The sequence below is a fragment of the Sphaerodactylus townsendi genome, linkage group LG09 (genome assembly GCF_021028975.2).
Source record: "Sphaerodactylus townsendi isolate TG3544 linkage group LG09, MPM_Stown_v2.3, whole genome shotgun sequence".
Lineage (NCBI taxonomy): Eukaryota > Metazoa > Chordata > Lepidosauria > Squamata > Sphaerodactylidae > Sphaerodactylus > Sphaerodactylus townsendi.
Window position 1 is genome coordinate 71,401,842 of NC_059433.1, and position 25,274 is coordinate 71,427,115.

General features: G+C 46.7%; 2 protein-coding genes across 7 annotated transcripts in view; both read left to right on the plus strand.

Moving 5' to 3' along the window:
- The window catches only part of HHLA1 (HERV-H LTR-associating 1), a 31,422-nt gene extending 14,693 nt beyond the window's left edge, over positions 1 to 16,729 (plus strand). Inside the window, exons 8-10 of the mRNA XM_048508206.1 lie at positions 11,855 to 12,011; positions 13,634 to 13,716; positions 16,335 to 16,729. Coding sequence (XP_048364163.1) covers positions 11,855 to 12,011; positions 13,634 to 13,716; positions 16,335 to 16,378 — 284 coding nt within the window. The 3' untranslated portion in view covers positions 16,379 to 16,729. The remainder of the gene's footprint in view (positions 1 to 11,854; positions 12,012 to 13,633; positions 13,717 to 16,334) is intronic.
- A 3,513-nt stretch (positions 16,730 to 20,242) lies between these two features.
- The window catches only part of OC90 (otoconin 90), a 43,358-nt gene continuing 38,326 nt past the window's right edge, over positions 20,243 to 25,274 (plus strand). For 5 of the 6 annotated variants that reach the window (XM_048507627.1, XM_048507631.1, XM_048507629.1 and 2 more), the window contains exons 1-3: positions 20,246 to 20,294; positions 22,552 to 22,611; positions 24,439 to 24,504. In XM_048507627.1, the coding sequence (XP_048363584.1) occupies positions 22,578 to 22,611; positions 24,439 to 24,504 (100 nt within the window). In that variant the 5' untranslated portion in view covers positions 20,246 to 20,294; positions 22,552 to 22,577. Of the gene's footprint in view, positions 20,295 to 22,551; positions 22,612 to 24,438; positions 24,505 to 25,274 lie in introns of all 6 variants that reach the window. The other variant, XM_048507632.1, reaches the window with a different exon arrangement.

Consider the following 25,274-nt stretch of genomic DNA (forward strand, 5'->3'; position numbering starts at 1 on the left):
ATCACGGGTTCATCGAATCTCTCCTCCGTCCCATTTACACACTGGGTGTCTATTTGTAGGAGAGGAGAAAGGAAAGGAGCTTGTAAAATACGCCAAGAGTCTCCTTGCAGGACAGAAAGGTGTGATATAAATCCAAACTCTTCTTCTTCTTCCTCCGTATCATGACTCTGGTATTCGCCCAGGTGAGTCTCCTATTCAAAATTACTAGCCAGGGGAGAGCGGCCCTGCACTTATTCACAGGATCCAAGGAGACCAAGCAAGCCGAGGCTATTGAGGTCAGAGCCAAGCAATATTACAAGCAAGTTATTCATATAGTTGCAGGCGGAAGTGAAATATTGATTTTGGACACTTCGTACCACACTTACAATGCTTCAGACGGCTAGCATCAAACAATAAAAATGCAAACTTTAAAAGACTTTTTGACTAAATGGTTAAAAGCTTAAGAATTCAAAAGGTCAGTGAGTATTGGATGGGCAGAACCCTGCCTGTATGTTAAGAAGAAGAAAAGAAGAGTTTGGATTTATACCTAAGGTGTGGATGAGTCACCTTTGCTGAATAAGGACAGAAGTGAGGCTGCGCTCGCACTTGCATTGCCTGCCTTGCCAACCCATAGGAGCCCTTGCACTGCCTTCTGGGAGCTCCCGAACACCCTGCTCCTGGGGCAGGAGTAGGAGCATAGGCTCCTCCCCATCCTCACGAAACCGCACCATGGCAGGAGGGAGCTCACTGCCTTACTATAGCTTTAGAAGGGAGTGCAATCGGCAGCCAGCACTGCCCAGCTCTGGGACAACAGAAAAAACCAGTGGGACTAAGAGATTGTTTTAAGGTGGGAGGACTGTCCCTCCATAGTAGGTACGTCAAGATCAGCCCTGACACCCCATCTTTCTTTCCTGCAAGAAGACTCAAGGTGACTTACAAGCTCCTTTCCCTTCCTCTCCAGAAAACAGCAATCCAGAAAAGCAGGTGTGTAAGCCACTGGTGTAGTGGTTAAGAGCGGTGGACTCTTATCTGGAGAACTGGGTTCAATTTCCCACCCATCCGCACATGAGGCCTGCTGGATGACCTTGGGCCAGTCACAGCTCTCTCAGAACTCTCTCAGCCCATATTGAGGCAGGCAATGGCAAACCACCTTGAAGCATTTCGTGCTGTCAGAGAGGTTGTCATAAGTCACCTGTGTCTTGACAGCACCTTATACGCAGACAACCTCTTGCAGTGCAAAATATATTCCCCTGTGAACACTTGTGGCCTAAACTACATCATGTCCCACAACACAAAGGGGCCTGTAAGGTACTAGATATCCCTTACACATGTGATTTAAGGTAATGGATATAAGTACCAGAGTGAAGATCAGAGAGAAATATATTTTTAAAATATTAATATTAAATCAAGAGGTGCTTAACATACATATAGCCATTTATTTATTTATTTATTTAATTTATTTTTCTCGACTTAATATACCACCCCATCCCCAGAGGGCTCTGGGCGGTGAACAACACAAACAGTGTACATAAAATCATTAAAACATAATTATCATAAATATCAATTAAAAACAGTGAATACTTCCTAACCTAGGCATCCCACAAAAGTCAGTGCTTATCATAACTAAATCTCTCCCAGGAAAAGAGGAGAGAGAGGAGATGATAAAACCCGATGATATTAGGGCTCACATGGAACAAGACCCATATGGAACAGTGGGGGGGGGGGCGCACTCAATGGCTGGTCTCTCCAATTGATTTGACAGTGGTCCTGCACCCAGTTTAGTGTTCTGTTATTTGTAATATACCTGTCTGCACTTTATCTTGTTTTGTTGGCTTTAACCTTGCCTTTAAGCCATGCCTCTTGAATGCATTTCTTTGTGTCCGTGAAGGGACAATCAAAAGGTATTTTTCAGTCTATTCATTCCTGTAATCTCTTGAAATGCCAGTATCATGCTAGCAAGATGGTTCCAGGAAGGCTGGGAGGAAAGAGTGAAAAATATATAACTATTTGGGCAGCAGATTCTCATGCCAATTAAACTGCTAGCCTGCGGGGAACTTTACACAGATGTTTGCCAGTTGCCTTCTTGCATTGCCCGTCCTTTGACTTTCCTAGGAATGGATCCACAAGATGTCTCTTTTAAAGCAGTTCTGTTGGGTAAAATCTTCCCTTACCTGATCAGCCCTTCAGGCTTTCAAAGAGACAAGTATTGCTTGCTAACTATTATAGGTATGTGATTCTCTTTCAGAGTGGAGTCCCAGATAGAATTCGATCTTCAAACTATGGCTGTCTCCTTGTCCTTACCTGGCAGGGCTGCTTCACCTTTAAAAGCTGCATGAGAAGCAGAAATCCATCAGGTGTCACCTCTTCTGGCAGAAGGAAGCTGCATCTGTTGGATTTGTGCCCTCCGCTCCTTCCTGATTCTAGGAACACAGTCTCCAGCCCAGCATAAGAGGAGCAAAACCAGAGAGGATTACAAAAAGATTCCCTGTCAGAGTTTGCCTGCACTATCCTCTGGGCTGTAGGTTTCTGTTTAATGGTGGACATCCGAAGATGATTCAGGCTCACTTCTGACACCATGCAGTGTTCTCCTAGGCTATAGTACTTAGGCACTGGATCTCAGCTCCATTCAACAGAAACAGGAGGATCCAAAACAACAGCTTTTTATTTGCAAGAGGAGCTTAGCTCACACAATCATTTCAGCTGTATGCTGTCCACATGCAAGAGTATAGAAGAGGCTGGGCTCCTAGAGCTCCTACCCAAGGGAGACAAACTGAATCCAGCCACAGATAATAATAGATGTAGTTGGGCCCCTGTTCCATTACATACATGTATACAAAGTAAATATACCACACTGCCAACCTCCAGGTGGGGCTTGTAGATCTCCTGGAATTGCAACTGATCTTTGGGCTCCATAGATCTAATCACCTAGGAAAAAATGGCTGCTTTGGAGAGTGAGCTGAATGGCATTATACCCCACTTGAAGCCCCTCCCCTATCCAAACCCTGCCCTTCCCAGGCTCCACCCCAAAAATCCAGGATGTATAATTGGTGCTGATGTCACTTCTGGCACTCTAGGACTTCCAAAAACCATAAAGTTTTTGAAAAGCCTTCAGCATCCCATGATGCTGCTTCTGGTTTTTACCAGAAGTCACATCAGTATGCTGGTACATCACTGGTGCACCAATCCCCAACCCCTAATTGTTCCCAGGGGTTGCTAACTGCAGCTGGGCAGCCTAAGTCTCCGTGAGAAAGGTGGATAGTAAATCAAACAAATGAACTGTATTACACATGAGAGAGAGAGAGGCCTCTCTGATCACATCCTGCAAAGGTTTCAAAACAGCTGTCATGGTTCTTCCCTTATCCTTCATATTCACAACAATCTTGTGAAGAAGGACAGGCTGAGAATAGATCAGTGGCTTAATTCCAACTTGTGAGCTTTGTGGCAGTGTAGGAACCCCCTAGTCTCTGTCCAATTCCCTACCCGTTCCAGGACACTGCCTTCTTATTTTCCTTTTCCGGTTTTCCCCATTAAATTTACATCAATCACGACAAATTATATAACATTAGAAACTCGCTTGCATCTGTTCTCTTCCAATTTTACAGCATCGTGAATTCCAATCAATAGTTTATTTTTTATCCTTATTCACATAATCCTCATTATCTCTAATTATCCATGAAGTTATATAATCCGGAAAAGCTTTCCATCTCCTTTTATACTCTGTGGAGGGTCTTTTATGTACCAGAGATGTCACTACCTTCTTATTTTGTATGTTTATTTTTAGATTTTCCAGCTGTCCGGCACATTAATGCTTACCCAGTTTTAAAAAAAATCCAGCGTTCACGCTTTGCTTCTTTCTATTTTAACCGATACTCTACCCTAGAAATGTCCACAAAACACACAGACTTCCCACTTCTTTGCAAAACTGGGATTAATCTCTTTTCTATGTCATCGCTAACTATCATCATGCTAATGTGTGTATAATAATGTCTTATTTCTACCGCAATTGACGCTACACATTACTGTCTAATGTATGAAGTCTCTGTTTAACCAATCTTTTTGTCCATTTTGTCAGGTAAGCGAAAAACGCTAAGATCCCCTTCTTATTTTGAAGTACTTGCATTTAAAAGAAATGGAAACAAATCAAAAACAAACATTGCTACTTGCCCTGAATGGAGTTTAGAAGGAGAGAATTAGGATCCAATGCAGTTCCTCACGGAGTTCACGAGGAGTGAGTTACTAATTATTTTATTGTAGCTGAGAGGGGGTTACTAATTAGTGATTTTTTTGCCACGCATGATTTTTTTGCCTTGGTTGCAGCCCCTCCTCTCAGCAATGTGGGGAGCCAGGAAACTTGAAGCAGTCTAGCAGGAGGTGCACCGGCGTGTGTGGCAGCCTGCGCCTGCGTGCATTCGTTTCCCGCCCAAGGACTGGCGCAGCGGCTGCGTCCTTTCCACAGCTCCGCCCAGGAATGCCCTTGAGATGCCCAGCCGCCCCATTAAATGCCCCGCCCAGCCCCATTGGCACTACGCCACAGTTTGCATCCCACCACCATGGGAACCTGTTACTAAAATTTTTGGATCCCACCACTGGTTAGAAGACCATTTTAATCAGCCAAAATGTTATTAATTAAAATATTAGCAGCCTGTTTCCCCCCTGCCCAAGTATACACTGCTTCTTAGGAGACACTGAGCAGGTTATCCAGTTGACAGTATCTCACTACAGGGCAGAGGAAAAGGCCTCTTTGAGTCTCTCCTCAAAAGAGGGAGGTGTGGATTTCAAAACTCCGAAAGATGAAGCTTATGTGAGAAAGGTTTATTAAGCAGTTGGCAGAAGCTGGCTCCAGCGGAATAAAACCAGCGGTAATATGTGCCAAGCCCCGAGCTGCTAAGCAGGAGATTGCACTTTCACGGAGATGTGCAGTGATCCCATCTTGTATGATGGCCCTTGACACAGGAACCATCCACGGAGGAGAACGTGCACAGGAAGCAGATGCTAAATAAGACTGAACAAAACTTATCTGGTTGCCCCTTCTTTTATGTGATGCATTTTATGATGGAAGTGATACTATTAAAACTACTTTGTATGCTGAAGTGATACTACTACAACTATTTCTAACAAATCACAGTCCTATTTTAAAAAGGAGAAAGAGAAAGCTTGCGTGGTGTACTGGTTAAGAGCAGGTGGACTCTAATTTGGAGAATAGGGTTTGATTTCCCACTCCTCCACCTGAGAGGCTTATCTGGTGAACCAGATTCGTTTCTCCACTCCTGCATTCCTGCTGGGTGACCCTGGGCCAGTCACAGTTCTCTCAGAACTCTCTCAGCCCCACCTACCTTACAAGGATCTGGCTAAGGTGAGGAAGGAGTTTAAAGAGTCTCCCCACAAGGTCTCCATTTCTGTGGGAGTAAAGAGGGGTTAAATCAATGATAAGGATCCAAAGAATTTTGCCAAGCGAGGATTCCCATGGTGCAGGATTCAAACTGGTGGCACTGCATACCAAAATGGGGCCACAGGTGAAGGGCCTGTGAAGGGCGTAGCCGGGCATTCAGGGGTGGAAGTATTCCTAGGTAGAGGCTGTAGCTTAGGGCCGCGGCTTCTGCGCCATGATCCTTGAGAGGCGAGGAAATAGATACTACTTGCAGGCGCCGGGTTACACTTCCATGCACCGGCGGTGCACCTCCTGCTAGACTGCTTCAAGTTCTGTGCGCTACTGCTGAGAGGAGGGGCGTAACTAAGGCAAAAATCACATGGCAAAATCACCCATTAGTAACCCCCTCTCGGCACACACAAATAATTAGTAACCTGCTCTCGGGAACCTGTGAGAACCTGCTGGATCCCACTTCTGGTTAAATCCAAACTCTTGTTCTTCTCATCCACAAAATGTATATTGCTGCAACAGTTTATACAAAAGCAAGATTCAAGTTCAGGAGAACATTAAAAACCAGCAAGATTTCCAGGGCCTAAGCTATTAAGAATTAAAGCAGGCGCTGGCATGGTACATACTGGCTTTATCTGTCGGAGCTGTCCCTCGGCCAACTGCCAACTCTTTGTCAGGAGCTTTGATTCCTAACAGCTTATGCCGTGGAAGTCTTCCAGTCATGTCCATTAAGATGCTCACCATTGCCTTAAGAATTTGCTCTTCGCTTCAGACCAATACTTGAAACATACCTACCTGAGTTTATAGAAAGGTGCCTATTTCAGTGGGTAGGATCCAAAATTTTTAGTAACAGGATTCCCGAATGAGTAGGATTCAGAGCTGGCAAAACAAAGCCAGTAGGGGCTAGGTAAGAACCCCAGTGAGGCGTGGCCGGAGCATTCCAGGGGAGTAGGGGCATTCCTGGGCAGAGAGTGGAAAGGGGCCATAACCACTGCGCCAGTCAACTTGGGCCAGAAGCAGATGCAAAAGGCGCCAGGAGAACATGCCACGCTGCCTTGGTGCACCTCCTACCACCAGACTGCTTTGGAAGTTCACCAGGTGCTACTGCTGGGAGGGAGAGCGCTTCACTAAGGGGCAAAAATCACGTGGCAAAATCCTGCCAGAATTGGTAGCCCCTCTCTAGGCACTGCACTTAGAATAATTAAGTAGCCTACTCCTCTGAGACCTGTATGTAGAGAACCTGCTGGATCCCACCTCTGCCTAGAAGGGAATTTTATAAGTCTCTAGGAGATCATGTGGGACAGCATGGTGCTAGAGTTTAGATTGTATCCAATGAATAAAACCCAGGAAGTTCAAGATTTGGTGAGTGTAAGCCAAAGCCAGGAAGCATGTGGGGACCACTACTAGATGAATTATACTGTGGAGTCTAGCTTACCTATCCCATACTGCTCTTCTGAATGGACTAGAGCAATGATTCACATTATGCAACCCGTGCTTCCTGGTGTCCACTTGCTTTGCCCACAAAGGATCTCTTTCCCAAAGCAAACAGCCAGTCCTGGCTTTGCTCCATCTCACTGAAGCAGAAGGTACTTCTGAAGATCTCAGTAGGTATCCCTTTCAGGTCTTCAGAGAGCAGCCATTCAGAAACTTCTACTTCTACAATAAGGCTTGGAACTTCCAATGGTTTTGTGATTGGTCCCAGCCCACTTGGCAGCCATTTTAGTTGCTCGCCTCCTCCCACGAGAACTAACTATTCTCAAAATACCAAAAAGAAACAGGGGGTCAACAAGGTTGAGGAAACCCAGGACTGGAGGCAGGGCCAGAGTAGACGAAGCAGCCAAGAGCTTTGTAGCATACTAAGAAGAATTCCAGGAGTTCGCCTGGCAGGAATCTACCTCACCAGACTGTTTACATTTTCAGTAACTGATATCTCACCTTTCCTATGTAGCCGAAGGCAGCTCACCAACATGAGAACAGGCCAAGCCACGCAGGCGATACCGTGTAACATTACAATATAAACAAGTTTAACAAAGCTTCCACAGAGATACAACACCAGGTCAGTTGCTTGCCAGAAAGAATTCATTTACTTCAGGTTCAGCTTAAGTGAGCCTGCTGTAAAGGAGCCGTCTTTGCAGGCCTCATGAAAGACCACCAAGGTTGGAGCTTTCCAAAATTGTCTCTGGTAATCCATTCCACAACACAGAGGCAATTATTGGGGGGGAAATAGCTTAGGAATGGACGGATTGCTCCACACAAGGAAGGAGATTGAGGGGAGAAATCACTATGAGGGGTCCAGCTGGCACGTATCACAGAGCGAAAAGGTCCTTGTGGTACCGTTTCCAAAAAAGGTGGTTCGAAAAGGCTACTTGTTTAACAAGGCATGCCTTGGAGCATTCCCAGAAATGGAAACGCCTTGGCCACCAGAAGCAGAAGGGGCTAGAACCAACCTTAGCCTGCACAGAACAAAGATATGGCTGGCTCCTGAACTCTCAGAAATGATGAATGTCTTAAAACCAAAGCTGTTATGAGTTTCACCTCTAAAGTCACATTTCTGAAGTGCTTCTGAAAACACTGGCCTCCAGAAGACTGCGTTTAACCTCCAGAGTCATGAATTTAAGATGGCTTCCTGCTTCAATACAGTAGCAGGTAAAGGTGTTTTTTTTTTTAAAAAAAATCCCTGCCCGACTTCTTTCTCCTTCCACTTTTTTTTCTGACCTGGCTTAAGTACATAAACATTGTTCACAAATATATGTTTCAGGCAACAGGAAGTGGAGGACTTGAGAAGAATGGAGCTGTTGTCCCCGGGAGAAGGAACGAAGATTAGTAATAAAGGATCATTCCTGCAATATCTCTTGGAGGAACGACGGCTTTCCGGCTTTTTAAGTGGTGGTATCACCTCAGCTGAAGGGGTGTATGGGTTCCTAAATTATTCCTATAATGATCTATTCCTGAGGCAGGGCTCCTCTTAGTCATTTTGGATGCTACTGGCTTTAACTGACCCCACCTTCGGGGGGAATCATCTCAAGAGACATTTTTGTTTGTCAAGCGGAGATAACGAGGTTGTATTTATAGCATCTAGTTTCTGTAATATTAAAACAGGTGGAACCAACCACCCTTTCATTACTTCAAATAATTCTTCCTTTGATTAAGGTAGTGGTTACAGTAAGAGCTTGGAGAGGTACCAGACTTGGCGCAACTTAATGTAGAGGATACAGATTAGACCAAGAGATTATGCCCACACTGGAGGCAGGTAAACTGATATAAAACATTTAAAGTGTATTGCTAACCCTGTTGTAGTCAACCATCAGCCTATATTCTAGTTTATCCTCCTTCCAGACTGCAAGTTGAAGCATTCATCATCAAAAGGCATTTCATACAGGGCTGTGGAGCCTCAGTTTGCCTCCAGGCTGTGCAAGGAAGGCAGTGGGAGCTTAACCCTTCAATCTCCAAATAGTCTTTTTTATTTGAAAACTCAGCTCCCTGCTTTGTTCACATTTGGAAATAACATATAAGAGGTAAATGACATGACTTCTTTAAATTCTAATTGCAAAATGGAGGAGCTGATTTTCAGTTATGGAAGCAAATACGGATTAAATATCTCACCCCCTCCCCTTGCAGCCCCAAGGCAAATTGAGGCTGTGCAAGCCCGCAGTTTGCATTTTGTGGGTAGAACGAGGTGTGCGATTTTTGTCTGGTCTGTTTCACCCGTAAGAAACTGTCAGGAAATTCCCCTTGTATCTGACCCCTTTGCGTGGCAATCCTGGATTCTGGGAAATAGGCTGACTGCTGATTTTAACATATCTAGCAATGAGGATCGGTTTGCTTCCTAATGATTTACCTGCCTGTAATGTGGGTACAATGGTTTGGTCATTGGGCCTACCTTGGCTATACTCTATTCAGTGATTCCCAAAGTGGGCGCTACTGCCCCCTGGTGGGTGCTGCAGCGATCCAGGGGGGCGGTGATGGCCACAGGTAGAAACATTAATACATATATCTTTCTCTTTAATTGCTATTAACATTTTAAAAAATTAATTTCCAGGGGGCGCTAAGTAATATTTTTTCTGGAAAGGGGGCGGTAGGCCAAATAAGTTTGGGAACCACTGCCTCTATATTTTCATAGTTGCTTTTCAATTTTCCTTCAAAAGAGCTTAGGGCAGCTGCAGAGGCGTAGCTCCAAGGGTACAGGGGGTGCATGCACCGGGCACGCGCCCCTGTGGGAGCATGGTGGGGGCATTCCGGGGCAGGGTGGGGGTTGACGCTGGAGTGGCAGGGGCGGAGGACGTACCAGTACACTGGGCGCTTTCCCCCCTTGCTACGCCTCTGGGGCAGCATGCTTTATCCTTGCCATAACCTATCAACGTAGGTTAAGCTGAGAAACCCTGTCCTATCTACGCTTCCTCATCGGTCTTCATGGCTGAGTGGCTGTTTGAACTCTGATCTCCTTGGATCGAGCCCAGCAGCCCCCGCGCTGCGTTTCCTACTTGGCCAGCAAAGTGCCTGCCTTCCCCATCTCTCGGAGTAGCTTTGTACCCATCCCTTTGAAGATGACAGCATCTTTATTTCCCTGCCATCAGTGGATGCCATTTTATATTAAATTCACGACAGCCTCTGACAGCTCAAGTATATTTCATCGGCACTTCATTACTGTAAGCGTCACCTCCGCAACCTCTCCTCTCAAATAACATAACCAAATCCATAAAGAATGTGAAGCATGAGACTCCCCAAGTCCAATTACCTTATCCAGAGAGATTAAAGAGAGACTTCGCAAAATCATACGGTCGAGTCTTGGTTTCAAATGTATAGCCAGTGCGGCTCTGAAGACTGCAAGGGCCCATCGCAAAGGAGAGTCTGATTATTAGGAAGACGTGGGACCCGGATGATTTCCGAGCCAGCAAGCCTTATTTGTGTAATCTGAAAATGATCCTAAGTAGGAAAGTGATCTCAGTAGGAAAGCAATCCAGTTTGATACATAAAATAAGGTCTCAAAGCATGCCCCAAAGCATGCAGCAGTGGAGTAGGAGGTTAAGAGCTCGTGTATCTAATCTGGAGGAACTGGGTTTGATTCTCCGCTCTGTTGCCTGAGCTGTGGAGGCTTATCTGGGGAATTCAGATTAGCCTGTGCACTCCCACACACGCCAGCTGGGTGACCTTGGGCTAGTCACTGCTTCTTGGAGCTCTCTCAGCTTCATCTACCTCACAGGGTGTTTGTTGTGAGGGGGGAAGGGCAAGGAGATTGTCAGCCCCTTTGAGTCTCTTACAGGAGAGAAAGGGGGGATATAAATCCAAACTCCTCCTCCTCCTCCTCCTCCTCCTCCTCCTCCTCCTCTTCTTCTTCTTCGCGCTCTCAGCCCCGCCCACCTCACAGAGTGTTTGTTGTGTGGGGTGGGGGAGGGCAAGGAGATTGTAAGCCCCTTTGAGTCTCCTGCAGGAGAGAAAGGGGGGATATAAATCCAAACTCTTCTTCTTCTCTCTTCACTTACTGGCAGGCTTCTTCTCAGATTTTGAATTTCAGGGCAACTTTGCCTATTCTACTGATAAAGGCCGGGTCAGCCACCAGACACCCCACTCCACTTTGCTTTAATCCAGCTGTCATCTTTCCTTTTAATAATGACTTATAAAAAATCATGTTTTTCCATTTAGAAGAAGAAGAAGAGTTTGGATTTATATCCCACCTTTCTCTCCTGTAACCAGACCAGCTCCTTTCCCTTCCTCTCCCCACAACAGACACCTTGTGAGGTAGGTGGGGCCGAAGGAGTTCAGAGAGAACTGTGACTAGGCCAAGGTAACTCAGCAGGAATGTAGGAGTGCGGAAACACATCTGGTTCACCAGATAAGCCTCCGCCACTCAGGTGGAGGAGTGGGGAATCAAATTTTTCTCCTGATTAGAACCCACCTGCTCTTAACCACTACACCACGCTGACTTTATCACCTTAGCAATGAAAAAAGTGGTGCTTTGAAGTACAAATCTCTCCAGGACTGGGTTAGTGATGATACAAGTACTAGCCAATCACCAATGTGTGTAATCAGTTTGTACTTTAAACTCTTTTCCCCAACCAGAGATTGATGGTAGACGGAAAACCTACATGGGAGAAATGCAGTGAAGGTGCTTCCGTATCAGCTGTGCCCTTTTAAAACGTTCCCACTTGTTTTGTTTTTGCCTCAAAACACTAATCTATTTTGTTGTCCATAGATTACAGAGCTTGGGATCATCCAAAACAATTTACAGTGGGCGTCGCCCAAAGGGATTCATACTCTGCAGTTATTTATAGAAGCCAAATTGATAGGTTGAAGGCATGTGCTCCCAGAATGCTTTGGTGCTGCTCTACTATCAGCATCGAAGAACCTCTGCAATACCCTTCTTCTACATGACGGAATGTGTTTCTTCTTCATAAATAAACCATTACATGTGTCTGCCCGCGTCTCATTCTTGTGGATTTGGTATGTCAAACACATAGCCTGCTACCAAACACTAGTTTGGGATTGTATTTTTTTCCCCAGGATGTCCGAAGGCCCCCAAGAGAGAGTCGTCCATAACTTTGCCTGCTGCTTCTGCTGTGACTCCTAAGATGAACCCTTGCGTAATGGAGCTGTGTAAATTCTTTCAACAGTGCCTCTGCATGAGGCAAAGAAGATACTCCAGAGAAGAAATTATGAGGTAACGGATAGGACCACTTAGGTTTTCATCCAGGGACCTGATTGTGGGGGGAGAGTCAGGGTGCAGATGCTCAAAGACATTTTCTTGTTGGCTTGTCAAAATTCAGATTTATGTTGTTCTGGCCAGATCCATTTCTTCTTCCAAGGAGCCCTCCTTGGTTGCCCTTATTACCTCTGGTGATCGGATTGGTAAGGAATCGGTTCCCTCTCGTCCATTGCCAGCGTAGTGGTTAAGAACAGGTGCACTCTAATCTGGGGAATCGGGTTTGATTCCCCGCTCTGCCAGTTGAGCTGTGGAGGCTTATGTAGTGAACCAGATTGGCTTGTGCACTCCAACACACGCTAGCTGGGTGACCTTGGGCAAGTCACAGTTCTTCAGAGCTCTCTCAGCCCCACCCACCTCACAGAGTGTTTGTTGTGGGGGGGAAGGGAAGGAGATTGTAAGTCCCTTTGAGTCTCCTTACAGGAGAGAAAGGGGGGATATAAATCCAAACTCTTCTTCTTCTCTCCTGCAGACCTCATCTTTTGGGACCCCTTTATACTTTACACAAAATAATCAGTGTGAGGAAGAAGAAGAAGAAGAAGAGTTTGGATTTATATCCCCCCTTTCTCTTTTGCAGGAGACTCAAAGGGGCTTACAACCTCCTTTCCCGTCCCCCCTCACAACAAACACCCTGTGAGGTAGGTACAAACAGAGAGACCTCCAAAATGCTGTGATCAGCCCAAGGTCACCCAGCTGGCATGCCACCCTAATCTGAATTCCCCAGATAAGTCTTTTCACAGTCTGTATGTGTAGAGCGGGGAATCAAACCCGGTTCCTCCAGATTAGATACACGAGCTCTTAACCTCCTACGCCACTGCTGCTCCAGGAGTCTGTGGCTTATCAGTAGAGCTTCTGCTTAGCAGAAGGTCTCTGGCTGAATGCCCGGAATCTCCAGTTCAAAGGATCAGGTATTAAGAGATGTGAAAGACCTTGACCTGTGATCTGGGGAGCAGCTGCCAGCCAGAGTAGGCAACACTGACTTTGATAGACCAAAAGTCTGACTTGGCAGCTTCTCGTGTTCCCAAATGCTCCCAAATGCATAGTGAAAGTTCTGAGCTTCATGAAGTGCCAGTCCAGACGATGACTTGCTGGGTATGAATAGGGAGTCACCACGATAATTCTGAACAAATCAGAAAACTCCACAGGGAAGAACTAAATCCGAAGGCTGTGAGAGCTCTTGACGTTCCAAATCAGTGGGAATGGAAAGGAGAGGGTCAGAGCGAAGGATCCCTTGATTGTCAGTCGGGTAGCCAGATCAAAAAAAATTAAAATTATGAATTGATATTATATTAATTAATAATATATTATTATATTAATTAATTATTAATTATTAAATAATATTAATTTAAAATTACGTGTCGAATGCACAATGACATCACTTCTGGGGAATGCTTAAAAGTGAGAGCAGTAGCTCTAGGAATCACCGGCTTTACCACAGAGTTTTCAGAGATTCCTAGAGCTACTGCTGTCACTTCTGGGCATCCCCCGGAAGTGACATCACCGTGCTGACTCAGGTAAGTTAAAATATGGATGAATGAATATAAAACTTATTGATCTGCTGATTCTGATTAAATCTCTAGGTACTGTATTGAAAACTATTCCTGGTTCTTGAAAAATGCAGCCTATGTTTGTGAAAAAGTCAAACGGATGTCCTATTCAAGCAGTAAGTGGATCGTGGTACTTTACGGACTTTTATCTGCCAACAAGTTCTAATCTTATCTACACGAGTGGGAAAACCAGGTCAGAAAGGGCTATGGTGGGAGCACATGAAAAAAACACCATAGATTTGCGTGGAGTTTTTCTGTCCAGAGTGGATCACAGACAGATCCCAAAGTGCGAACAAACAAATTTAACCAGTGAAACAAAATAAGAAGGCAGATCCAAAGCTAGTCCTACTGGATGAGTCCTATTGGATGAGACTACCTTACAAAGACCCTAAGCCAGTGGTGGCGAACCTATGGCACGGGTACCAGAGGTGACACTCAAAGCCCTCTTTGTGGGCACGCGAGCTGTCACCCCAGTTTGGAACTTGAAAGTGGCATAGCGCCAAGGGGGCGAGGGGTGCACGACGTACTGGGCGCGTGCCCCTACAGGGGTGTTGAGAGGGTGTTTTGGGGGCAGGTGGGGGTGTTTTGGAACATTCCGGGGGCATTCCAGGGCAGGGTGGGGGCATGACAGGGGCACAGGGCACACACGTGCCCCAGGTGCAGTTTCCCCTCGCTCCACCCCTGGCACTCGGTCTCTAAAAGGTTCGCCATCACTGCCCTAAGCTGTAAACCAAGAGTTGTTGGGTTCACACCCAGGGACTTCAGTCTCTGGCTCTGCCCAAGCTTAGGTTCCTGCAAGAAGAGGTTGGCAGACTTAGCCCAGATAGAACTGACCTGCTGGTACCTTACACCTGCAGGCTGGAAGATCTTTCTCATTCCCTTCCCTGCAAATGTTTTGGTTAACCTCCATAGCAGACCTAGCTTCTGAGAAGGTCGGAGCTGGGCATGTACTAGCCACAGGCAGGTATACCTGGAAGGTGTCCATTCTAGTTGCCCCGTTGCCTACCCAGCTGCAAGTGGATCCCTGAATTTCCCCCGTCATCCCTGTCATCGCCATAATCCTGACATCCACAACTTCTACCTTACTTTTTGACTTTTCAACTCTACTTGCTTTCCTCTCCCCACCCACGATCCATTCTATGTCACTGCTTTCCCAAGGAGCAGGGGAGATCACCTGCCCTTAGGCTGAAGGGATCATCTTCCCACCCTCCAGCCAGCCCCCAAGCAATCTTTCTGGGCTCCAAAATAAAAGACCAAAAGAACGAGGAGCAGTTCAAACAGCTTTACTCCAGGAATGACAAGTTCATGCCAGCGCTCTCATCTAACTGAACTGCCTATGTCCGTGGTGGCGAACCTTTGGCACTCCAGATGTTATGGACTATAATTCCCATCAGCCCCTGCCAGCATGGGCAATTGGTCATGCTGGCAGGGGCTGATGGGAATTGTAGTCCATAACATCTGGAGTGCCAAAGGTTCGCCACCACTGGCCTATGTGAACATGTGGCTTTTGGGAAGGTCTCCAAATTGACACACATAAGGGAATATCTTCAAATTATAAGTTCTATCACAATATCCCATGTTCTGTCTTCTCCTTCCCAACTTTACGGGCTCTCAGATCCCCAGGCCAATGGGGCCACCCCCTTGCTCGTCAACCTTTTCAGGTGATTGGCTCTGGCTAGCTGTCCCTGGCTGTCAATCTCCAAAATGCTGCATTCAGCAAACGATCAAACACCCTCCGATAGGGTGACCAACTCCAACATGGGGGAATTCCTGGAGATTTGGAAAAAGGCCTGCAGAAGGGGTGGGGGATTTGGGGAGAAATTTCAGATAGAATCTCTGGAACTCTGGAATTGTCAGCCCGCTGATACTAATTAGTTGTAATTATAGGACAGTGGTGGTGAACCTTTGGCACTCCAGATGTTATGGACTACAATTCCCATCAGCCCCTGCCAGCACGGCCAATTGGCCAATTGGCCATGCTGGCAGAGGCTGATGGGAATTGTATTCCATAACATCTGGAGTGCCAAAGGTTCGCCACCACGGAGCAGCAGTGGCGTAGGAGGTTAAGAGCTCGTGTATCCAATCTGGAGGAACCGGGTTTGATTCCCAGCTCTGCCGCCTGAGCTGTGGAGGCTTATCTGGGGAATTCAGATTAGCCTGTGCGCTCCCACACACGCCAGCTGGGTGACCTTGGGCTAGTCACAGCTTCTCAGAGCTCTCTCAGCCCCACCTACCTCACAGGGTGTTTGTTGTGAGGGGGGAAGGGCAAGGAGATTGTCAGCCCCTTTGAGTCTCCTGCAGGAGAGAAAGGGGGGATATAAATCCAAACTCTTCTTCTTCTTCTTCTTATAGGAGATCTGCAGGCCTTACCTGGGGGTTGGAAGCCATACCCTCAGAGGGATGGATAACGCTGAAAAGTGTGTGTGCCAGAGGCGCAGCCCCAAGGAAGGGGGTGCAACGCACTGGGCGTGCACCCCTGTGGGGGCGTGGCGAGGGTGTGGCGGGGGCATTCCAGGGCTTGGCGGGGGCGTTCTGGGGCGGGGCAGGGGTGGAGGACACACCGGTGAACTGGGCGCGTTTCCCCCTTGCTACACCTCTGGTGTGTGTGGGGAGTGGGGGGGGGGGGTAAAACCAGCAAACTCCTATATGGGGGAGGAGTATGAGCCATCACTTATATTTAACAACCATCTATGCGCTAGATTCTTAAGACAATCCCCCCCCTTTGTTCTTCCAGCGTTAAAGCAAAAATGCCTCACCAGCATTTGCAAATCCATTTGACTCTCCAAGAGGAATTCTCGTTTCCAAGAAGACTGGCAGAGAGATGGGGCACCCAATCATCTACTGCAAGGAGTCCACGCTCCCTCTTTCTTAGAAGAAAGAATGGCAGAAAGGTCTATTGGAGTAGGGTAGACAGTTTTTACTTCCCGAGGCCCCGATTAAAGCGATGTAATGATAGAACATCTTACCAGCCAGTTAACTAATGAAATGATTTTTAGTTTTATATACCTCTATTGTACTTTCTGAAATGTATGCTTTACTTTTGTTAATGGCTACGTGGATTGGCAACTGTGTCCAAAGCGGCAACGGAGACATCTGAATAAAAATAAGTATCGGAATAATATTACAGCAGCATCTTAGTTTTTGATGTTTTTTTTAAAACCCACGTTATATCTGCAACTGGATCAATCTAAAAGACATTTCATTTCATTCCCTTTTCCAGACTGTTCTCACATACCCATTTAATCACTTGGTGGTCAGAGGAATATCTAGGGTGGGGCAGCCAGGGCTTGTAACCTGGGTGTCACTTTCAGCTGTGTGGTCCCAATTTTGCCAAGAACTCCACTCTGCCCTGAGGGGTCCAGCTTTAAACTATAGACTCCATCCCGTGGTGGGATCCAAAAATTTTAGTAACAGGTTCCCATGGTGGTGGGATTCAAACTGAGGCGTAGCGCCAATGGGACTGGATGGGGCACAATGGGGGCGTGGGCGGGCATTCCAGGGGCGGGGCATTCCTGGGCAGGGCTGTGGCAAGGGTGGACTCCAGCCAAGCCAAGTACCTCGGAGTCCTTGGGAAGGAAACGAATGCACGCAGGCGCAGGCTGCCACGCACACCGGTGTACCTCCTGCTAGACTGCTTCAAGTTCTGCGCGCTACTGCTGAGAGGAGGAGCGTAAGTAAGGCAAAAATCACGTGGCAAAATCACCCATTAGTAACCCCCTCTCGGCACACACAAATAATTAGTAACCTACTCTCGGGAACCTGTGAGAACCTGCTGGATCCCACCTCTGGCTCCACCTCAGAGGTCCATGTGGACTTTCGAAGCGGAGGCCACAGTTTAAAGCCGGACGTGGCCAGGCTGAGCTCAGTGTTCAACTGCAGACTCAGCCTGGCTGGATCCAGCTTTATACGGCTGGCTCCACCTCTGAAGACAGGGCTGTTGGTGGTGGCAGTATCAACCAATGTCTTGCAGAAATGGATGAACGACAGGCAGGCTGAAGGAACTGTTGGGCCAAAGCTGCTTCTGCAAGGTGACGGGGCCCTCACTAGTGGAGCATGTTCACAGTAGGTTTCCTCAGATTCCCCCTGCCCTTGTTGCTACAGTGATGTGTCAATTACGTGATTACTGTACCTCCAAGTCACAGCCTACTTGCGGTGACCCCATCAAGGGGCTTTCAAGGCAGTTGAGAAGCAGAGGTGGTTTGTCATTGCCTTGCTCTGCAGAGGCTTCCTTGGTGGTCTCCCATCCTAGTAGTGACCCTGCTTAGCTTCTGAGATCTGACGAGATTGAAGAAGAACAGTTTGGATTTATATCCCCCCTTTCTCTCCTGCAGGAGACTCAAAGGGGCTGACAATCTCCTCGCCCTTCCCCCCTCACAACAAACACCCTGTGAGGTAGGTGGGGCTGAGAGAGCTCTGAGAAGCTGTGACTAGCCCAAGGTCACCTAGCTGGCGTGTGTGGGAGCGCACAGGCTAATCTGAATTCCCCAGATAAGCCTCCACAGCTCAGGCGGCAGAGCTGGGAATCAAACCCGGTTCCTCCAGATCAGGGTGCACCTGCTCTTAACCTCCCACGCCACTGCTGCTCTCTGGGCTATAGCATGTCACCATTGCAGATGTATCAGTTACCAATTAAGAATGTGGGGGTGGGGGAGAATCCATGAAAAAATCCCTCAGGTGATGTGGGAGGGTGGCCAAAGTAAGGTGCAATATGGAGAATGGGGCCAATGTGTGTTGGAACCAGGAAAGATCTATACAGTACAAGCGAATCTATGAAGCAAACAGTGAAATGCACAGAACCCAAACTGCTGGTCAATATGTGTGTGTGTGTGTGTGTGTGTGTGTGAGGGACATGTGGGGTCAAATGTCCCTGGGCTGTAGCTATTTAGTCACATGGGGAGGCGGTACCACACACACACACACACACACTGACTTCAAGACCTGGTGCAAAAAAAAATTGTTTGGTCATGGTGTGGGAGGGTGACTGCCCATATGGAGGGCTGGGGGAAAGGCTAGAAAAATGTATTTTGAGAATACTAAGTTTTGCTGCTACCCTGTTTTCCCGAATATAAGACATCCCCTGAAAATTAGATGTAGTAGAGGTTTTGCTGAAGTGTTAAATATAAGGCATCCCCCGAAAGTAAGATGTAGCAAAGTTTTTGTTTGGAAGAATGCCCATCGAACAGAACACAGGAAAATAAGACATCCCTTGAAAACAAGACATAGCGCATCTTTGGGAGCAAAAATTAATATAAGACACTGTCTTATTTTCTGGGAAACACAGTAGGATCAAGGATTTATATCCTGAGCCTGAATTCAGTTGGGAAAGTATGGGCAAAAATCAAATCAATGAATCAATTAAAAAAACCCGTGTTCAATCCTTGACATTCAAAGGGTCACAGTTGCTGAAGCAGGTTGTTCTCTGGCTGAAAGACTGGGCTAGAAGGACAGCCAGTGGGACAGAGAGGCTAATGGATTAGACTTGACGGGAGTCCTGGGTTCGAATCCATACTCAGCCATGATAGTTCCTGTGTGGTCTTCAACCGGGCCCTTTCTTTTTGCATAGCCTATGTGGAAACTGGAGAAAGTGAGAACATTATAGGCTCCGCTCAGCTTCCCCCAGGAGCAGCAGTGGCGTAGGAGGTTAAGAGCTCGTGTATCTAATCTGGAGGAACCGGGTTTGATTCCCCGCTCTGCCGCCTGAGCTGTGGAGGCTTATCTGGGGAATTCAGATTAGCCTGTACACTCCCACACACGCCAGCTGGGTGACCTTGGGCTAGTCACAGCTTCTTGGAGCTCTCTCAGCCCCACCTACCTCACAGGGTGTTTGTTGTGAGGGGGGAAGGGCAAGGAGATTGTAAGCCCCTTTGAGTCTCCTGCAGACTCCTCCTCCTCCTCCTCCTCCTCCTCCTCCTCCTCCTCCTCCTCTTCTTCTTCTTCTTCTTCTTCTTCTTCTATCCATCCATCCATCCATCCATCCATCCATCCATCCATCCATCCATCCATCTCTCTCTCTCTCTCTCTCTCTCTCTCTCTCTCTCTTATTGATGAATGAGATATGGGCAGTTCCTCATGTCCAGTTTCTGCCTTGGTGTTGTGTAACTTCAGAACATCAAATTGCATACATTTCTGTCCTCTCTGTAGTTATAAGCAAGGTTTCTGTTGGACTAGTGGCCCAGTGACACCTCTCAATCTAAGTCCCGCTGCCCCACCCTTTGAAACTTTCCAGCAGTGGGGCGCTTTTCAACGCCTGACAGAGCCGGGTCCTGTTCCGGGGTCTAGATTTCCAGCCATCTCTCAACACGGAACACTGCCTCTTATTAAGTTCTTAATGTGCGCGTCCCATGACTGCGGAGAAGATGGGTAACAGAGGGACAATTGTTAGTTTAATTACACGGGCCCGTGTTATTATGTTCTCTGGCCGTCCCCAGGAGAAAAAGGCCTATTTAATATAGCTCCAGGTATATAAATGATCTATAATGTAAAACCCCCGTGGAGGGGGCATCGTGCCCTGCTGAAATTTTAATGAAAGGGCTGATTGAGGAAAGTTGGGATGGGGGGGTCAGGGAAGAAAGAAATCACATGGGCCAAGCGGCGGGGGGGAGGACAGTCAAGTGAGTATAAATCAGAAAGTCTGAACCTTCCTCAAGCCAGGTTTGCCATCCTCTTCCTCTGCTTTCGAGGTATTTGCCTGAAGGTAAGTTTCTCTTACCTGTGTTTTAGACTGGAAGGAAAGGGATCGAGATAGACATTTGGCCCTCCTCTCCAGCACTGTGGAAACAATTGCCAAAGAAAACAATGGGGCGAGGCCTCAGTTTTAAGCTTGCTTACTCGGGAGGAAATCCCATCCAATGCAGCTGAGACCTCCTTCTAAGTAAGCACACGTCGAATCACACTGCACATATACATGGGATTGCTGAGCTGGGCCGGAGCTCTAAGTACATGCGCAGTGGTTTCCGATGCATATTTACTCAGAAGTAAGCCCCACTGAGAACAGCCTGCCTTTGGGAGAATCATAGGATAGGACCAGAAAACTGATTTGAGCAATTGGGGTGTGCTCTTTCAGCACTTCCCATTGGTGCCACGTGCAGACAATATACCCTTTGGTATTCAGCATCCCCTGGTTTGCATAGATGACGTGATGGTGACAGCGTATGACTTTCCACAGTGAGCGCAATCATATCTGGTGTGCCGTTGTGCCTGTCTGAGAGCCAGCGGGGTGTAGTGGTGAAGAGCAGGTGGATTCTAATCTGGAGAACCGGGTTTGATTCCCAGCTCCTCCACCTAAGTGGCAGAGGCTTATCTGGTGAACCAGATGTGTTTCCGCACTCCTGCATTCCTGCTGGGTGACCTTGGGCTAGTCACAGTTCTCTCAGAACTCTCTCAGCCCCACCTGCCTCACAAGGTGTCTGTTGTGGGTAGAGGAAGGGAAAGGCGCTTGTAAGCCACCTTGAGTCTCCTTACAGGAGAGAAAGGTGGGGTATAAATCCAAACTCTTCTTTTCTCAAGCCCTTGCTGGGTGCCTGTTTAAATCCTCCATCAAGAAGAGATGTGGGAAGCTACATACTTGACAGAAGATGTGCTTCATAGTAGTGGGTCTTGTGTCCAAAGTACAAATGCAAGAATAAGGAATGTGTTAATGAATGGCTATGGCCAACCTTTTTACCACACAAAGCTAGGTTTCCGTTTTATTAATTGAAGGGTTTACAGGTGGGAGGATCTTCAGTTACTTCTCTCAGGGGGCAAAGAATCGGAGAGAGGTTGAATCACTTGGCGTTGCTACGTCAGGAAATCTTAGAGAGAAATCTCACGTTTGCCCCAAACTCAGCTAGGTACCATTCATTTGTCATTCCAAGATAGGAAAATTCATCTACCTCACCAGGTTGTTATCTTTTTAAATTACCCGTTAGCTGCTTTGCGAAGACATGGGATAAAATGTGACAGTTGAATATTACAAGATAGTAGATCTGTTCAGAAATTACAGTTGTGCGTATCGGAGGCTTTCCAATCCTGAGACAGGAGCATGAAATACCCACCAACAATACCCATGTTGTATTGTCGAAGGCTTTCACGGCCGGAATCACTGGGGCGCTGTGTGGTTTCTGGGCTGTATGGCCATGTTCTAGCAGCATTCTCTCCTGACATTTCTCCTGCATCTGTGGTCTTCTGAAGATCCTCTGAAGATGCCAGCCACAGATGCAGGCGAAACGTCAGGAGAGAATGCTGCTAGAACATGGCCATACAGCCCGGAAACCACACAGCACCCCAATACCCATGTTGTGTGAATAGGAGAAACATGTATATTTACCATGCATGCACAGCTTTGGTGCACACAATTCTTGAAAACCCAATTGTACCAGGACCTCCAAATAAGGACACAAGACACTGGTATGTACACTAACTAGTTAATTAATGTCTGATTGACGTAAATTAAATACTCCTAAATTAGTGGAAATTGGTGCAAACAAGCAGCCTATACTCTGCCTCAGTCTGGGCAGTTGGAGCACAGCTTTGAGGAAACTGTACACTTCCACATTAGAATATAGTCCCAAACTAATTTGAGAATTATCATCCAATAAACACTTCAAATAAATTTTAAAAATATGTACATGATAAATATACACATTGTCCCTGTTCATACAATGTGGCTGCATGTGTGGTGAAGATTGTGAGTAGAGAACACTGTGGGGTGGTGCTTGGTCAGTGGGCTGCCGGTGTGTGTGTGATTGTAGCACCTGAAAAGACTGAGCATTTGCAAAGTTGTGTCGCAAGCACTGTACAAAAGCGGCATCCTATTATTGTCTAGAAGCTATCACAACCATCCCTGTGGGATACACTCACTCTTTGGGATAAACGCCACAGAGATATATGGGGCAACCGTTGTGGTCTATGTTCTATGAATATTTCAACTGCGCAAAGTCATAAATAAGCAGACTTTATTTGGCTTGTCCTAGCTGATAGTCGCTGAGACGTCTCCTCCATGAGTCTGTCAAATTCTTTCACATCCGGTGGTGGTAAGTTCCACATGTTACTTATCCATTATGTGAAAGGTTAATTTTTTTCCTGTCCAAAATTGACTCCCAATCAACTTTACTGGGTGAACCACCACAGGTAGAATTCTCAGATGGAGAACGTTTTCTCTCTGCGCCCATCTGTAATTTTATAAACTGCTCTTGGGACGCCTCTCATTTAGCTGTCTTTCCTAGAATCAGAGAGCTGGAAAAGGTCCATAGAGGCCATGTAGTCCAGCCCTTTGCTGAAACACAGGATCAGCCTAGAGCAGTTGTGGTGAACCTTTGGCACTCCAGATGTTATGGACTACATTTCCCATCAGCCCCTGCCAGCATGGCCAATTGGCTGATGGGAATTGTAGTCCATAACATCTGGAGTGCCAAAGGTTCGCCACCAAGGGCCTAGAGCCATGGTGGTGAACCTATGGCACTCCAGATGTTCATGGACTACAATTCCCATCAGCCAATTGGCCATGCTGGCAGGGACTGATGGGAATTGTAGTCCATTAACATCTGGAGTGCCATAGGTGGCCTAGAGCATCCCTGACAAGTGTTGTCCAGTCTCTGCTTGAAGTTTGCCAGTGAGGGGGAGCTCACCCCCTCCCTAGACAGCCCATTCCATTGCTGAACCACTTTTACTGTAATTTTTTCCCCCAGTGTCCAGCTGGTACTTTTCCACTCCTAATTTGTACCCATTCTTGATGGCCTCTCCTCTGCTGCCAACAGGAACAGCTTCCTGCCCTCCTCTAAGGGACAGCCCTCAAAGAGAGCAATCGTGTGTTCCCCCGCCCCAGCCTCCTCTTTTCCAGACTGAACATTCCCAAGTCCCTCAGCCTCTTCTCTTAAGACTCATTCTCCAGGTCCCGGTCATCCCCGTCACTTTCCTCTGCACCTGCTCCATTCTGTCTGCATCCTTTTTGAAAGGAAGCTTCCGGAACTTCACCCAGTACTCTAGCTGGGGTCCGACCAATGTGGTATACAGCCAGACTATGACGTCTTAAGACTTGAGTGTTACGCCTCTGTTGATATACCCCAAGACTGCATTAGCCCTTTTTGCTGCTGCATCACACTGACTGCTTATATCCAGTTTACAATCCACTTGTACTCCAGATCTTATTCACACACACTGCTACCCAGGAATGCGCCCCCCCCTCCAGTATGGGTACTTTTTGTTTTTTGTTATTCAGATGTAGAACTCTGCACTTATCCTTGTTGAATCGTATCCTGCTCACATCTGCTCACCTTTCCAACACGTTCAGATCTTGTTGAATTCTACCTTTATCTCCTATGTTTGTTACTCCTCCCCATTTGATGTCACCTGCACACTGAAGGAGTAATCTCCCCATCCCCTCATTGTGGGCACTTCCGCTCATGCAGAATGATGCACTTTCAATCCACTTTCACAATTGTTTGCAAGTGGATTTTGCTATTCCGCACAGTAAAATCCAGCTGTAAAGTGGATTGAAAGTGGATTGAAAGTGCGTTATTCTGCATGTGCAGAAGTGCCCCCAGATCATTTATAAAAATATTGAAAAATACCCGGTCCATAACCTGGCATTCCACTGGACACCCCTTTCTAATCTTGCAACAATGAAAAAGACTTTGGCTTTGCCTTGTGGGTCAGTAATTGTTTTTCGACACAAGCTGGATGCAATAATCTATCACAGACTCCGGTGCGAAAATGAGTTTGCAGGGCAGTACCACTTTTTTGTCGTCACCTGTAACGTGAACTTCATTCAGAAGAGATAAATAGTTTCTTGAAGGGTCCACAATGTTTCGTTCTTTTAAAGGAAACACGCGCTCTACATAACATTTTACTTGATTCACTAGGCCAAAGTTTCTACAAAACAATGATGATAATTCTACTGGTGACTATGTTGATGGTCTTGCACAGCGGTAAGTAGAAATACATTTTTGCACTCTTTCCAACTTCATTAGCTTACTATTTCCCATGGATAAGTTGTTTGAACCAATGGGCATAGACTGGATGAACTCAGCTTAGGATTCAGAGGGAAGCCATGTTGGTTTGCAGCGGAAGAGCTAGCTTTGAGTCCAGTAGCAACTTGAGCAACTTGGATACTAACAACTTCAGGTGAGTAGCTTTCAAAAGTCAAATTTCCTGCATCTGCTGAAGCAAGATTTGTTTTCCAAGGTGCTTCTAGACTCAAATCTAGCTGTTACACACAGTGTTGCACACTGTTAACATGTTTAAATTTTAGAATAACATTTGCAGTGGAAGTGTACTGGCGAAGGGGATCTTAACCACATATACATATTGATCCTCAATTGTCTTGGCCACGGTTGAGACAGCTGCACGCAACTGGATCTCGTATATGACTAGCAAAGTCTTGGCAACAATCCTGTGGAATAGCTACTAAGAGGAGCTGGGCTGCACATTTTCACCTGTGAAGTCAGATAGCTGGGAAGGCAGAAACCAGTTTGGCGCATCTTCACCCATGGAGGTGACCCTGTGTGTGCTCTGCAAACATGATTGCACACAACCTTCACAGCTTGATGGGAGCCTTTAGCTGGAGGGCCTGTATAGGCAGCACCCCTCTTACATAGAATCATAGAGTTGGAAGAGACCATAAGGGCCATCGAGTCCAACCCCCTGCCATGCAGGAACACACAATCAAAGCACTCCTGACAGATGGCCATCCAGCCTC